The 16555-nt window shown below is 53.2% G+C and overlaps 3 protein-coding genes across 3 annotated transcripts; 1 reads left to right on the top strand and 2 right to left on the bottom strand.

Annotated features, from left to right (window-relative positions):
* Nucleotides 1-5482: 5482 nt before the first annotated feature.
* HRG_08509 (ATP dependent DNA ligase domain-containing protein) lies at nt 5483-6128 on the top strand (the record flags this gene model as incomplete). Its single annotated transcript, XM_044866980.1, has 2 exons — nt 5483-5923; nt 5994-6128. The coding sequence occupies 2 exons, from the start codon at nt 5483-5485 to the stop codon at nt 6126-6128; spliced, it is 576 nt and encodes a 191-aa protein (XP_044717867.1).
* Nucleotides 6129-6786: 658 nt separating this feature from the next.
* Nucleotides 6787-8651, bottom strand: HRG_08508 (putative nitrate assimilation regulatory protein nirA; the record flags this gene model as incomplete). The annotated part of the gene is made up of 6 exons (XM_044866979.1): nt 6787-6988; nt 7075-7254; nt 7506-7740; nt 7811-7950; nt 8021-8238; nt 8385-8651. The coding sequence occupies 6 exons, from the start codon at nt 8649-8651 to the stop codon at nt 6787-6789; spliced, it is 1242 nt and encodes a 413-aa protein (XP_044717866.1).
* Nucleotides 8652-14955: 6304 nt separating this feature from the next.
* HRG_08507 (C2H2 finger domain-containing protein) lies at nt 14956-16262 on the bottom strand (the record flags this gene model as incomplete). The annotated part of the gene is made up of 5 exons (XM_044866978.1): nt 14956-15175; nt 15239-15561; nt 15609-15855; nt 15923-16064; nt 16145-16262. 5 exons carry the CDS (start codon nt 16260-16262, stop codon nt 14956-14958), a joined length of 1050 nt encoding a protein of 349 aa, XP_044717865.1.
* Nucleotides 16263-16555: the final 293 nt, after the last annotated feature.

Below are 16555 nucleotides of genomic sequence, written 5' to 3'. Positions count from 1 at the left end.
TGGGGCTAGGGGGGAGGTGCCTTTCGATGATGGGCTGGCACCAGGAAGACGCTGGGTTCAGGTGCTCAGGCGGCCGGGAAAGCAGGCCACCGTTTGCCTTGACGGCTACCTGAGCAAGACTTTGCCCACGACGAGGACTCGTGTCATCGGAGGTTTGCGCGAAACCGATTCGCCGGAGGATATGGGAGACGCTAATTTTTTTCCACCTTTGAAAGGGCAACCGTGCAGCACTTTGTGCTATTTGTACCATGGGAGTCTTTCATGTGCGAAGAAATGGGCGACATCAACAGCATCTGGGCGCGGGCGCTAGAGGCGCTGGCTCCGAGAATATCATGTCTCGACGACATCGTGCCGATATCGTGCGGCTGGTTCGACGATCAGCCGAAGACGCAAAACGCGACGCTAAGCAATGGGCATCCTCATCCGGAGATGCCTATCCGACGGTCGCACACGTGGAAGGGCGGGACGGACGAGGCGGGCGCAGAATCAACAGCGACGTATCAGTCCAAACAGCATCGGAAACGCAACGCAGCTGATCGACGTCGTCCGAGGTGCACTGGACTCGAATCAGGTGACGGCCACGTCGCCGGAGCAATGGCGATGATGCAACAGCAGCGCTTTCCTCGACGGCCGAGCTGCAGGCCGCCGTGGTACAGTACCCGAACAAGGGCGAGACGGATAAGCATGTAGGGGCGGGTATTTTCCGGGGTCGCACTGCCACCGTAGGATCAGGTCAGGGCCACCAAGTCGCAGCAGATGAGTGCCTCGAAAGAGAGGAGAGGATGATCCAAGGCATACAAAGTATAACCGTGGTCCGAGAAAGCGACTGCCGTGCTGCGTTGCGGAGGGTCATGGTCGGCTTAGCTGGCTTCGAGGAGGTCGATGTCGAAATGGCGATGGCCGACTTCGACGAGACCGCAGACGACGTAGAGGCGGGAATGCAGGCTTGGCGGGCAGAGAGTTGGCAACACGGCCGACGCTGAACAAAACGCAGTCGATCGCTTTCCCAATCATATGCTGCCAGCTCGATTTGATGCGACAAAACGACGGAGGCGAAGTCGGCCAACTCTGCCAGTTCGTCGGTGGCGAGGGCAGGACTGGCAAGTCGCGAATCATCGAGGCATTCGTCGAGTTGTTCAGTAGGAGGAGCCTTTCGAATCGCCTGCTGATCACGGCGACATCAGGGACTGCCGCAGCGCTCATCAACAGTATCACGATCCACTTCCACCTGCGGGTTCTCCAAAGACTAAGGGGCGGCCGCGAACACGGCCAGAGATCTTGTCGAGGTGTGACTGCCAACCAAGCGGACCGGCTCGTCCATGGCCAGTCTCGGATGGATTGGCGGGAGAAAGACGCACTGGTCATACCATGCGCCATCTTCGTCAGAACATATTTCCATGTTATACCGGGACGCTGATCTATGAGCGGAGAATTGTTGCAACGCCGTGGTAGAGTGATGGTGAAGTCAAGAGGTTGGCGGAGGACTGGCATGACTAGATCACCAACTGTTGTAGAGGCGAGTGGCGGGAACGGGTTGGTCGAGGAAACTCGGGTGTCGCTCCTAGACCCTTCCGCTGCTGCCTGGTGCTCGGCGCCAGCTCACTTTCTGGCTGCAGTGAAGTCGATTTTGCTTACCAAGAAGGGTTGCAGTCCTTACAGCTCAGTACTACCAAGCAGCCAGAAGCTAGGATGCTGTCAATCGCCCAAGACGAGGACTTGCTGCACTGTTGTGAAGCCAGAATCGGCCGCAGGTACGGTAACGGGAATCCAGGCACCCATGATGAGCGGAAGGGTCTAGGAGCGACACCCCGCGTTTTCTGTACCCAGCCTTCTCCCCCGAACTTCTCTTTTGCGACAGCTGGTAATTTTGTCCTACAGTACCAATCATCCGCCAACCACTCACTTGAGTTCACCATTATTCCGCCATAGGATAGAGCCGCTACTAGATGTCCAAAGGCACATGTTCAAAGGCTCATACCGGCGGCACAATCACAACCGCGGCCAGCCAAGTCCCTGCGAGCAGAGTCCCCCTGCCTGGCCGACCCCTGCCAGAAGTATCGCTTCCCAGAAAATGAGGCAATGACAACGACAATAACGACGACTTCGAAAGCGGTGTCGATACTCAGGCTGACAACCCGAGGGCACGGCCCCATCTAAGCTTGAAAGCTCTCACAGGACGACAGCCTCGCACAAACCAGCAAGCGTCAGGCAGTTGTATTCACCGGCGAACGACGATGACACCTCGCGCGAGCCCAGCTGCGTTTCCACTACAAGCGGAGACATGGGAGGCGTTACAATGACTGCCTGGCGGGGCTATAGAGCTTTCCAACCGATCAGCGGGAGCAATATTTGCCTTTACAAGTTCCATTATACGTGCTATCTCGCACTGAATGATCGCCTCTTCATTACGCCTGTTGGCCCTAACGGGGCAAGTATCTCTCGATACTGGCATGGGTGCAGAGGAGCACGCAGGCCATTGGACCATAGACCGGCCGCCACGTCTGGGAAACGACTTCATCCACTGATCCATCATCAGTCAGATTGATACCGCTTCACAAAGCCGCAGACGCTTCTGATTGGAGCACATTGTCACCTCATCGTACATCTCTCGGCCCGGAGGCTTGCTAGGCGGAGCCTACGGCGGTATGGCGGCGAGCCAGTCGTGGACAGCAGTCAGTGCGGCGGGTGGAGGGCTGCCAGCTCAAAGGTCTGCTCGGCGATGAATTGCGACGTGACGGCGCGGTCTAGAGCTAGCCTCTAGATGGTAGCCAGATACGCCGGACGGAGAATGGCTTGGGCTTCTGGATTTGCGTCTCGTATCACACCATTTCCGGGCTGCCCACAGCGACTCGCATACCCGCAGGAGAACGAAAATAGGCGGAGGTGCCCTAACCACATACATGGCGAAGTTCCATTGCGCCGACATCACAGGAACGACATCCGTGTAGGAGAAGATCACGAGATGTCCTTAGGCGAGGGTTTGCCTATAAAGACCATACATTCCGACTCCATGTGTCTTCGTCTCCTCATCCTACCTCTACACTATCCTCGTCACGTATTTCCATCCTTCTCCACTCTCTCCCCGTCCACAGCGCCATGGCAAGTAAAGAAGCAAATAGCGACAAACTCACCGGCTGGTCAGCCCGGGGTGGAGAGGGTCAATCCGGGCCGAAATATATTCGCGAATACAATGTCGACGACTCCAGTTGTGATCCCGTTTTCGAAGGTCACATCGAATTGGAAGAACTTACCTATGTGAACGAGGCACTTAAATCCTGCCACATGCCAGCAGACAGTGGAATCGATCATGTCGGCTGTAATGAAACTGCCGCTGCGAGCACTACTTGTACATGTGGCAGCCTCTTTGCTGTGACGGACCGCAAGATCAGAGACCTTTGCTACAACGAGCACTGCGAAATTCGAAATCAGCTGGCCGACATCAGCTCCGTCTCGGCGCCTTAGAAGCTCAACTTGCCAATAGCAAACCCGTCTGTCAGGAGTGCCACAGCACCAAGGATCGCAAACGGCATGCCAAACAGGACCCGCAGCAGCAGCGAGACCAGCCACCTCATGGGCCCGCAGAGCAGGCGCTGGATGACGAACCACGCGCGCGTCGCCGAAGCGGTGGAAGGCATCGGAAGACTTGCCCAGAGGGATCCTCATCGGTTACGACGAGATGTTTGAGATGCTCTGCAACCCCTATCAGGCGTGTAGGGATTGGCGGGTTTGTCAAGTATGAGTACAACGGATCACAATAGTCTGCTAGAGCCTAGTCGTACTGTACGGTTTGCAACGAGACGCAGCATTTGTTGCAGATACGAGTGGGATACTACTTTCTGGAAATAGCGCTGGGGCAGAGATCAAGTGACAATATACATGCGCCGGTTGCCGTGAAGCCGTTTTGGGTTGGCACAGGATGCTAAGGAGGTCGCATTCGAGCGTCCAGCCGTGAACATGTTTTGCCGTTCATGGCTATTGCGTTGCGAGGCCAGTAGTCCCACCCTAACCTTCGAACTAGAGGTGCCGAATCCAGTCACGACAAATAACTTGGTAAGGCAGAATGGGTACTTATGTCGCAAGGGCTGTCAGCCGCAGCGACGAGATTCACGACGTCGTCATTAGACGGAGCAACCCACCCGCATGCTACAAGTCTGAGTTCGCCTCGAGGGCCATAGATGCAGTGGAAATGGAGCAGGGAGGACATCGTTTATAAGTTGGATTACGACTCCCTCCGCTCATCCCAGAGCTTGTGCTAAGACTCATTCCGTCATACATTCGCCATCCTCTGGTTGAACAGCCCTGGACTACAAATATTCAGCCAATATGCCATTTCCGTTGCATCTCTTATGTGAACTCCTCAGTGAACTCGAAAGAAATCACACGAGGTCTTTCAGTATTCAGAAGACCCAGGACTTCGATGTGCGCAGTCTTGTTGGCTGGTTCGACAAACATGATACAGCCATCCCACGTCTAGGGTCAGAAGCCGTGGCATTCTTGTCATGCCTCTTTCCCGAACGCAGGCCGGACCGAGTTTTCGGCTTGTCAAAAATTCAGCTCGAAAGGATTGTCCAACAAGCACAATGTCTTGGATCGTCCCGAATGAAGGAGCTACAGATATGGCAAACCAGGAACGGCCCGGACTTCGCAACTTGTGTTGAGCGCGTTATGGCTATAACGGACTGCGAACCAAGGATGGGTCCGAAAGTGACTCTGCAAGAACTTGACGATGTGCTCGATCGGATTGCAGCCTTCTCACCTTTCTCGTCCGCTGATCTGCGAGAAGAAACTGAGCGGAAATACCGTCAACCCTGCAGCAGCTCGGACGATCTGCTCATCAGTTTGTTCCGAAGATTGAACAGCTTTGAGGCCAAATGGCTGGTTCGCATGCTATCCAAAACTACAATCCGGCCTCTGTCCCAGAAAGACTGGCGATGGGCAGATTTCATCCGTTTTTGTGGAATCTCCTCCGTTTTCAGAATTCAATCCAAGTTGCCGTAAGTATCCTAGGGGGACTTGAGATCCGGAATACACCCCTACAGGCCGTGGTAAATCCCTGGGAAGAGTTGAGGAAAGTCCTACAGCCGCAGGTTGAGTCATGATTGAACGGCCAGCTTATGCGAAAGCAAGGAGCATCAAGCATTGCTGCCACTTGGCTGGCTCAAGACTAATGAGCGTGGAGCGTAAATACGATGGAGAATACTGTCAACTTCATGTTGACTTAAGCAAACCCGGAGCCTGCATCAAAATATTCTCCAAGAGTGGGAGGGACTCTACCATCGACCGCATTGGCCTTCATCGCGCGTTACGAGAAAGCCTCGACCTTGGCACGGCAGGCTGCAGGATCAAGAAACAATGCATACTGGAGGGCGAGCTGCTGGTATGGAACGACGACAGTAGGGTAATCGAGCCCTTCCACAAAATTCGTAAACACGTCAGACGATCAGGACGGCTCCTTGGAGCGGCCCAAGACCCCCCATTCAATATGAATGAACATCTCATGATTATGTTCTACGATCTTCTGTTGCTGGACGACACGGTCTGCGCTAGAAAAAGCCATGCTAAGCGGCGACGACTACTTCGGTCTCTGGTTCGCCGGATCCCTGGTCTTGCCGAGGTCGGGTTCCGCGAAGTGGTTGCATTCTCCTCAGCCAATGCTGCTGAGCGGCTCACTGAACTATTCGCACGAGCCATTACACAACGGTGGGAGGGACTGGTGCTGAAAGGTTGCAACGACCCTTACTTCACCTCCGATTGCGACAAGTCATCCATCAAACTCAAGAAAGACTACATTCCAGGCCTCGGTGACTCTGCCGACTTCACTATTGTCGGTGGCAACCATAGCGCGGAGGACGAACAAGAGATTGGAATTGGCAAGCTCTGGTGGACGTCGTTTTTTATCGGATGCATGGAAAATAAAGATGAGGTCTGCCGTTATAATTCTAAGCCAAGACTTCGCATCATCGACATCATCGACAAACATGGCATCCCGAAAGACCATATGCAATATCTCAACCGACATGGATATTTCACACAAATACCCTTCATTGAGTCCACGCCAAATTTTGACGTGGTCTTGGACCCCGACCGTGGACTACGCCCAAAGGCGTTATTTCAGCATCCATTTATAGTAGAACTCGTGGGATCTGGCCTCGACAAGCCCGCAAATGCACGGTACTATACTCTACGGTTTCCACGAGTGTTGAAGATACATGGCGATCGCTCGTTCACTGCTACCACTAGCTTCGACGAACTGCAGGAATGGCTCAAAAATGCTCAGAGATACCTGACAATTGCGAGGGGAAGAAAATTCTTGGCTAAGGAGGTTGCGAGGTCACAGGCACTGGCTTGGGTCATCAAGCCTTGGGACATCAAGGCGATCTCCTAGCGTCGATTCAGTTTCTTTGGACATTCAAGCCACCAGCCCAGATCAGAGGCAACAGGAAAACGGGGAAGCGGTTGAGCTCCGAGCCCTGATAATATTTCCGTCGATTCATCGAAGAGAAGGGTGGATTCGGACAGTGCATGGCATAGTACAGTCAAACGCGTAAAACAGGACTAGAAAATATGTGTATGCATATTGAAGACTTACGCAATGGGTGGGTAATTATCAAGATTCGGCGTTTGGCAAGAGAGCAAAAGCACTGTGGCTGCCTTGTCCAACGGCGTTCGAACCCGGTGAGGCGATTGCCTTGCTACTTGTACCGTACTGAAGCGCGCCCGCAAAAGACCCCGGCCGATGCGAGAACCCGTTAAGTTACAACAAGACTCTGTCGAGTCTACTCTGCATCACCATAACTCGGTAAGATATCCTCGAAGCATCTTCTCTATGGATGAGGCCATTCGACGGTTGGAGCTCATCTCTGCCAGCAATTGGCTCGCGTGGGCCATTATGGGCACTTTGGCGGCAGTCGGGGAGGGGGACACGTCTTGATAGGTGCTAAACCCGTCCACGCTTGAAACATCCGAGATGGTCGCCAAGGACAACTTTCTTGGTTGGAAAGGTTGCGAGCCAGCCAAGGCCACAGAGTTGCATGTTGACTCAATTGTAAGCCATGCAAGGGCAGAGGCACAAACAAAATAGGGGACGAATGGGAGACGCGTCTAAGGGTGAAGAGCCTGCTGTAGGACTGCGACAGGGTGAGGATAGAGTCCGCAGCCTGGAGACAGATTTCGCGGGGTCGGACGTCGGAATCAGCCAGGACAAGGTTGGCGAGAGGGCGGAACAGGCAGAGTAGGCAGAACTGATAGTACATGCTACATGCGGGCAGTCAGCCGGATAATGCTGTCTCTTCTCCCTCTGTGTCTCTCGGCCCTCCCGAGTCCTGTGAGCCGGGTTCTTGTGTCTGTGTACATACTTGTTGCGATTGAACTTGCTTCTATTCAATTCTGTCTGACAGCTCTCAACATATATACATAGTGGCACGTCCGTGCCACTATCCAGTGACTCACCACTTGTAAGTGCTGCCTAAACATGTCTTGGTCCATGTCTCATACCAAGTCAACACTGGATAAAGAGTACAAAGGGTGTCACTGCCGCCGGTTTTGGGTAGGAGAAGAATCCTTCGTACCAATCGAGACACTCGGTATACACTGCCATGACCTCGGCTGTGTCGAATCGTCCGTTTGGGGTATGGGTTGCTGATGAGAGGAGCTTGTACACCCATTCCGTGAGCTGGAAGACTCTTGCTGGAATGAGCTGTAGACTGCGCAGTTGCGAGCCGCGTGCTTTCAGGGCAGGGTCTGCAGCCGTGTTACGGTGCGACTCCTGATTGGATACAATTCCTGGGTATACCTAACTTGATGCATTCACCTGGTGTAGTTCCGCTGCCGCACTGGCCGCCAAACAGGTACTCGGCACTGCAGGCGGATTGGTCTAGAAATATTGAGTCGTCTTGTAGCTTGCAACTCGTAGACATGGTGAAGACTTGGCCCGTCGTGAGACGAAGTATGCTGTGTGCGGAATCCCATCAGTTTATGCTTCGGAGGAGTCGGGAACAGGGGCTGCAAGCGGTTTACAGACCGAATCAGGGACACGGCGCCGCGGTACGAAGTAGCCCAAACTTTGGCATACTTCTCGGCCTCGGAGCCCATCAGGGGCTCTTGAGGACAAAGATTGACTATCCTAGCGGCAAAGGAGTCGGCAAGCGCTTGAGCTTCGGCCTCGCGCCCGCAGGTAATCTGGTAGAGCGAGAGAATCCCGATGGCCTGTATATCTGGGAGGTTGGCCGAGGGCCGGTTCTGCGGATAATGGCCTCGGCCTTGTCGAAAGTGGTTTGCTTCCGCACTTGAAGCCAGGCCCCGGGCTCTCCGCTTCGTCGCTGATCTCGTGGACCACCCGGGTTGCCAGCGCGATGAGCGCGTTTACCAGGGCAGAGGAGCAGTACCGGCTCGAGCCGCTGCAATAGTCTCGGAAGAAGGGTCCTTGCACATGAGGCAGAAGGGAGGTAGTCCCAGGTGAGGAGGGCGTCGAGGATCTGCCGAACCGAAGCCACCGTACACCCGGCGCACGTCCACCTGTCGGTTTGCGCGTGTGATGCATCGTCAAAGGGCAATGACGGGGAAACAGGAGCCGCCAGGGCCGGTGTCGAAGTCGCCTTGGGAGCCTCGGTCAGTGTGCTGAGGTCGCTCGAGCCCGAGGCAGAACGGTGCATGGTGGGCGACGGCAGTCGGCTCAGGCAGTGCGGGCAGACGGCTTCGTCGAGAATGGAGCTGGAAGAGCCCGCCGATGATTCCTGTTCACCTCCATCTGACGAGCCACGCCCGTTTTCACCGTTCAGGTGCGCCAGCTCCTGCAGAATGGCTTGGTGAGACTTGGTCCCCTCGACCAAGTATTGTATAAAGGCATTGCTGACTTCGACGTCGTTGATTGAACATATTGCGCGGAGTAGTCGGTCATGCTCCTCGTTGTACCGCCGTAGACTATCGATCTCGGCCCGTAGATCGTCTTTGGACTTGCGTCGCGGGTGGTCGTATACGCGTCCTTCTCCGGCCTCGTCGCATCTTTTGCACGGTGCCTGGCCATCATCACACTAGAGAGCGAGAAACCAATCAGTGAAAGTATCCAGCTAGGCAGGATATGGGATGAGACAGACGACTGGGGCTCTTTGGGCTTTGGCTTCGTGTGGGCTATCGACTGACCTTTGCTCGTTTCTTGCGGCACCTCTGACAAGCCATTCGTATCAGCATTCGACGGGGCATTGTCTTTGCTGCCAAGTGCAGTAGGGGCCCGTGGAAAGGAACCGCCTCCTTATGTAAGGTACGCCTATCGTGCCCGGGGCCAGTCGAGGTCAGACCCTGAGGTATCAAGACAACATGGCTTAGGCGTCACGGCGAGATGGTGGTCAGGGCCGCGATCGCCACGTGCTGTCCATGGCAAGGTTTAACGTGCCGGCCCCGAGGCATGTTTGTGCATACGTACATGCATATATATCTTGTATTTATGTATGTATATATGTATGTACATATGGTTGCCCTGGTCTGCATGAGCTCGGAGTAGAGGGGAACAAGGTTTGGTGTTTGGGTCACTACAGCACCGACGTGCTGCAACACAACATCGCAGACGTCATGCCGACCTCGATGGCGCGCAGGTGGGTCGCTTTACATTTTGTCTTGCCTTGTCTCGTCTTTGTCCCCCCGTCATGTCGTGGCGGCCCAAACTAATTGGCAGGGGTAGTTCGAGCACGATCTCACTGCAGCCGATCATTAGCCCAAGGGCGGGGGGTCTTTAGACCCCCACTTGTAAGCTTACCCCTGACTCGTATTGTGTGTGACACACCGCCACTAGCTCGAGGCAACCCCAGGTACGGATACTCAGGATACTTTATGTTACGAAAAGTTGGAGCTACTGTCTAATGATTCAGATGACACTAAGTATCTGGCTTCGCGACACCTCTATGTTATGTCAGACATGTTTGTCGATAGTGTAAGTGCGCCTCACCAATCGTGACTTACGACAGCGCCATTTCCAGAGGGAAACGCGCATGCTAAGTTACCGCTAGGTGTGAGGCGCCCTTGCCTAATACGGCTAGACACATGGAAGATAAATATCGCGCATAGAACGATTAAGGGGGTCCTGGTTTAGGGCCATGCATAGGTGATGATTCGTTTAAGAAGGGTGCCCTGCACATGGGGATCGTTGGTCAGCAGCGTCCTGCATCTTTTGCTGCAGGTCATCAATCCTACCACCTGTTCTGCCTCCATGGCGTAGTGGTGACACGTCTGGAGCCTCTGCGTCGCAGAGGGGTCGGTTCGAAGCCGGCTGGAGGCACCCCTGAGCGAACAGGGTACACCCGGGTTCCCGCCCGTCAACAGGGAACAGCGTCATGAGAGAACACAATCGGCGTACCAACCACCATCAATGACTAACACAACCACGCTTCAACTTCGACACATCGCGCTTCAGTTGCTGGGAATAGGATGCTGAACACTTGGAGAAATTGACCTTCAAGCAGGTCTGTCATGAAGCGAACAGTGGAATGGTTGGCGCAGCGTAAGATGATATGTGGGGCTTGGGGTGTCATGCATCAGTGTATCGAACCGTCAATAGCCAGAGCGTCTAGGCCCTATAGGGACCCTCCGGGCGGAATAAATCCATACCATTCCATACCACCTGTTCTCGGATGGCTGCCGCCACAGCCCAGAAAGGATTAGTTAACCATGAAATTGCACTGCCGGCCGAATCGCGCTTCTGCTTCACCCGACATTCTCGAGATGGTTGCAATATGTACACAGCAATGACCTGACGTCTTCGTTCTACGAGCTGCTATGCCGCAGCCACAGTGTGCTTCCACCTCTTAGCACTTTTTCTGCCAGATTTTTGCGTTGTACCAGGCACTACGCCCTCTTCTTGAGATGGCTGCGTTTAGAGGCATATGGAGAAACCCGAAGGTGGGCGTAGTGGAGGGTCTCGTGGCAGCAGCTCGGTTGGAGCGCGATGAAGCGGGATAGTGCAGAAGTACTTTAAAGTAGAGCTAGAGAGAAGAGGAGTGAAGGCGAGGGTGGGAGATGTGGGGTCTCGGAGACGTATGCGAGAGAATGGTCAGGGGCCACAACTTGCGTCACCAAACCGCGTCCTTTTTGGGCGCATTTCAGCGACACTACGGCACAAACCGCGATGACGTTCGAGGTGCGGCAAGGGGCTATTTACCTACCCCAACCTCCAGAATTGCCGCTTTTGGCGGCTCCAACACTGTCTGTTGATCTGAAACGTGCTTGTGAACTACGCCCAGAAGAAGGTTAAGACATTTTTCGTTTCTTCTGCGACATAGGCTTTTCCGGCTCTCCGCCCGCCGAGCCAAGAATATAGCGTCTAGATTGGGCAAAAGCAGGCTCAGGTAAGTCTGGTGGGCAACGGTCGTGGACATGCGCGAGTAGTTCATACTCCTGTGGAGCTAATGAGCGCCGAAGTGCTCCTTTATTGTCCTGACTGGCTTACTATGTAACATAGTGTACACTACAGTACTATTTCCGTTTGAGCTGGTCTTTTACCAGGAGGAGGCAGAATTCAGCCGGGCAGGGAGGGCTTTGCACAAACTTCATGCATGTTTCGAGAGACGGCGCACGTCTGGATGGCGTCATCTTGTCCTCTTAGTAGAAGCGATTTTGACCAATGAGAACTGGAGCTTAGAACATCAATAACTCTGGGCTGCGCGTATGATTGGTCAAGTGACGCCAAGCTGCATCAGAGGCTGTGCACCTGATGGCCGTTAGGACCTGCGGGACGGAACAGAGTGAGTCAGTCAGTCACAGATCGTAAGAGACAGGGTCACACAACAAGGGGCACGGTTGGTGTGGATGACTGAACAACGATCGGGAAGAAGATCCCCTGTGTATCGGGCAACGAAAGACTCTTGATTCTCTATCTAAGTGATGGTGAAAAGTTGGCTTCTTATACTTGGAATTTTGGGCTGAGTGGCGATGTCGCCACCTAGGCAGCATGTAACAGGCTAGGCCCTGCTGGACAAGGCAGTGCCTTGTCGGTCTAAGCACTGTTGCTCCAGTAACGGCTTAGTCTATTTTGTTGGAGGATTTCTGTCCTTCTATTTTCCTTTCCTTCTTCTTTCCTCAGCTCGAATGTAGAACGCACGAGGACTACATAGCTGTAATTTACACTATTAGAACCCATCACACAGCATAGATGACGATGTCACCTAGAAGGTTCGAATCCATCACTAATATGGCATTACGAACTGCTTGCTGCCTTTTAGGCAGCACCGTGAATGAGCGTCTTGATCTTGACAGGGCGGTAGAAACCTTTCGCCAGAACGCAAGTACGGTACGGTCAAAGCCTTGAGATGTACCTACGGCAAGCAACTGCCAACTGGTAAGTTAATTTTCTCCTCGATGCGTGATACTGTAATTTCGCATCTCGAATTTTGTTATTTGAAGAGTTCAAAGAGCATGAGAGGAGTATCTGCAGATTATGGAAGGGCCGGAAAAATTACACGATATGTATTTCGCGCAGCATCGAAGACTGTGAAGCGTAGACTGGTACACCAGATTCCTAAATACGCTACAACTTGGCGACGCGTGTAAGCCAGGATATCACAAGTATTGCGGCAGCGAAAAATGCAGCGGCTGTACAATGTTCGTTCAACCGCTTGGCAGTGGCTTATTCGATGCTCCACACGCCGGAGCGGGCAACCCAGGGCAGCTCAGGGCAGCTCAGGACAGGCTCAGGCGGCTCAGGCAGCTCAGGGCAGATCAGGGTAGCTCAGCCCCTGCTCAGGGTAGCTCAGTCCCTGCTCAGGTTCGGCACGTACTTACTCAAGGTGGATCAGGTGGTGTTAATGGAAATACAATAGAGTGTGAACTTTCAAGGGTAGACCATGATTGCTTTGTCGCGCGGCTGGAATAGATCTGAGGAGCGTGTATCCTGAAGCTTCGGGAGGATTCTCGCGGCCAGCCCTTCATGGCAGACTGGTTGCTCGCTAGCTTGCTGGGAAAAGGTAAGATAGCTGCGTGCCTCCCCTAGGTAACTGTTAAAGGCACCACGATAGCCCAATTGACCTCCATCATGCCGTAAGAAGTAATGAGCAGGCAAACATTCGAGGAGCAAATTGACGTTTTCAAGAATGCTCGTTCCTTAGTTACGTTGTGTTCTAGTCACATTGACGATCGATGCACTTCCCGCGACTGAGAGCCGATACGATGCCGCCCACGTGGTTGTCCTTGACAATTGGTTTGTTGCAAAGGACGCTGGACGCTCGATCATGCACGTCTTTTATCTAGGTGTGGATTTTTAGGTGGCCCGACGGCCGTTCAAGCGAAAGACAGAATTAATGTTTAACGACGATTACGCCAATACACATTGGAAGAGGTAGGAGCCAAGTACACAAGTTGTTATGAAGATCTAGAAGGTGCGGCCCAACGGTCCTATTTATGCCGTTGGGTAACTTCCATGGGCACCAAATTAGCCATACACGTGAGGTCACTATAGGTCCTGATACATGGCCTTATAATGATCTTTCAGGTGGTCCTTGATAACACCTAATAGCCTAACACTCCGACATTCCTCGTAAGAACGATTGGAACACTTCCACCGCAAAGTTCCTCTATCACCACCGCGCGAAAATGGACGTCAACTAGAAGGCTGAAGCTCGAGGAACGTAAGTTCTCCTTGTCTCATACTAAAAGAAAAGATATTCTCCTGATTAGGGAAGTCTGGTTGAGAACAAGGTGACTGCTTTAGCCACACACATAGATTTCGCGCGATGCAGGTTGACCGTGGAGATACCAAGCGATACATTCGATTTGCTACCTTGCAGACCAACAACTTCGATTGGTCAAAAGGCATAGCTTAGGACACTGTTCCGTGTATTCGTAGAGCATGGTTCCGCAGATGCTCCATATGGTCCAGTGGCAAATCGCAGATCGAACATCTAATCTCATCGCCCTCGCGTAAATTCGACAAGTGCTTGCGTCGGAAGTGCTTGGACAGGTCTCCAGGAGTGTAAAACTCGCGAATGAGAACCTCCACGGCCCCATCATCTGATGTCAAATCAAGGGCCTTGCCGACACAGATGAAGCATCTTCGAGGCCTGTCCGTGACTGTCTTAATGAAGGTGGACATCAGAGCCGTGTGTTGAGGGCTGTTGATAGGCGGTTCGTTCATGAGAGTAGGCCTAGTTGAGTCGACCGACGCTCGAGCGCCGCGGATCGTCTGCCCTTCCTCGACCATACAATAAGCTACGATGGCGGCGATAGCATTGTCTCTCCGTCGATATTGACCTTCGAGCGTGTTGCCAAGTGGAGCGGCGAGGGCCTCAACCAATCGCTTTTGAGCCGGTCGCTGAGGACAAATGGGAGTGTTCACAGTCGCTTGTTTGACAAACCCAATACCTTGCAATTGCCCCTCAATGTCGTCCACCGCCTGTCTGGCAGTCCATTCATCTCGAATCTTCTGCTTAAGCACCCTCTTCAATCTTTGCTTCTCGTTCCTCAGTCGACGGCGGAGTTCCATGTGCTTCTTTGAACCTGGGCGATGATGCCGAAGGTCTTGCTCTAGTCGCTTGATGATAGGATCAGTAGACACGGATGCTATTTGTTCAGCTGTGAGATCCGTGGGTCTCCGCTTGCTGATAGAGTGGCCGACGCTGCAGGCCTGCCTTATGAGCGCCTGCTGTGGTTTTTGTCGCCGGAGAATACCCCAAGTATCCGCGCAAACCTCCCGTCCCAGGTAGTGCTTCTGAAAGGGATTCGAATTGGCGTGATCTAGAGCAAGATTTCGCAGCGACTCGCTGATATCGGCTGAAGCTGGAGTAAGCAACAAGGCTATCGTGATTGGAGGACTTGACGAACCACTTCGATCGAACTCATTGGCCGCATTATAACGCAAGTTGTAGGGGATGGTGGGGTATTCCAACCCCAATATTTCGCCAACCCTTCTGATCCATTGTGCAATCATCTGGTAAGAAAGAGGCTTGTCCTGGGATAGCTCATAGCCGGTAAAGGTTTTCATAGCCCGTCGGAATATATATGTGTCTTTAGATCGTCCTTGAGCGGCAGAGGTAGCTCCCGCTCCTCAGGGTGGATATCAAGATTGGCAAGCTGTGCGGGTGAATTGAGACTTGTTGCTCGGAACGCGCGATGGCGGAAAAGAATGCCTAGCAGGAAGATGTGAGGATTGAGTAGCAAGGAAGGGTCGGCCAAGGTCTCTGGAAGAGGAAATGTTTTCCTAGATTCGCGTCAGTGCCATATCCTACGAGCAGATGAAGCACGGCGTTTCTGGCGTCCTTACGCATCTTTGACACCGAGGTACGTTTTCGTGAAGGCTAAGGTGAAGCGAATCAAAATATTATGCGGTCCACCTTCTGGGTCTTTCACCAGTGCGAGCCGGATGTCTCCAAACCGGAGACGCAGGATGGATGTGGGGCGAGCTCCAGCGGGTGCAAGAAGAAGGAGAAAGAGAACAGCAAGGATCCGAAGTTCCCCAAGCCTGAACGATTTTTTTGTCGTGCTAATTGTCGTTTCGATTTGCTCCTTGAGATCTTCGATCGTCATGCATCGATTCGCTCGCCTCTGGTCGCTCAAGTCATGTTTTTTGGAGAGGTCTCGGAGAACCTGCAGGGTTACCTTTTGACCTATTATTCGGAGGGATCGGGCTGTACCTTGTGCATACGCCGATTTAGTTTCTGGTCGAGTTTGTCTCCAGTGGCTCTCTCGAAGACGAGTCGGAAGACTTTCCAGTATGTGCTCAAAGAGCTGCTCTTCCTCGTTCCTCGCCTTTTCCTGCCATCCTTACCGACCTTCTGGTTGAGGGACCAGTCAAAAAAGTTATACAAAAGCCGCAGGGAGCTGGACTCGGAGACAGACTCCAAACATTTTTGGGGGTCACAACCCAGCACCTCGCAGTACCTGAGGTAGGACCATTACATGTTAGAGGCTGGGAGTCATAAGGGACATGATGTCGTTGGTGACGTACTGGCGCCATTGTGCGTCGCAGGCATCGAGGAGCAGTAGACTACCGTCGCTATAGTCTTGAGCTTCGTAGGCGGTCTCGTTGAATTTCTCAACGGCTTCCCGGTAGTACTCAGGTGGATGAACGTTGCCACCGAAGAGCTGGACTTGGTCTTCAACGTCAGCGTCGACGAATCCGTCTGCGTCATCGAAGTTCAAGTCCTCTACATCCGTTGCCTCCGCATACGTATCCGAGTGAAGGGCTCAACTTTGTCAAAGAGACCACCATCGTCAAATTCGTTCTCGGGGGAGTAAGACGCGTCCGAGTCGTAAGAGATGGCGGAATGGCGTGCTCGGCGCGTCATGGTTGACAATGGATCGTATAAGTCAGCGGGATGCGGCTTTCCGTGAGCTGGCAAGAGGAAAGAGTTTCCACAGTAATGCTTGGTTGTGTAATAGGTAAGATGCTACCAAAATTTGAGGCGGAGTAAGAGCTTCTTAAGTATGACCTATGCGACGCCACCGTTCTGAGCGCTTTGTGGCTCCTTCTTTTGAGGCTAGAAAGAGGTGTCGGAAAGGCACACAGCTTAAACGGGCCGCGGAGGCGTCCCGGCGTGGCTCTGCGGGCTGAGCATGATGGGTGACATGCCAAGTACAT

The sequence above is a fragment of the Hirsutella rhossiliensis genome, assembly GCF_020360975.1.
Source record: "Hirsutella rhossiliensis strain HR02 chromosome Unknown scaffold00010, whole genome shotgun sequence".
Lineage (NCBI taxonomy): Eukaryota > Fungi > Ascomycota > Sordariomycetes > Hypocreales > Ophiocordycipitaceae > Hirsutella > Hirsutella rhossiliensis.
Note: the sequence above shows the minus strand (reverse complement) of the source record. Positions and strands in the feature narration are given on the sequence as shown.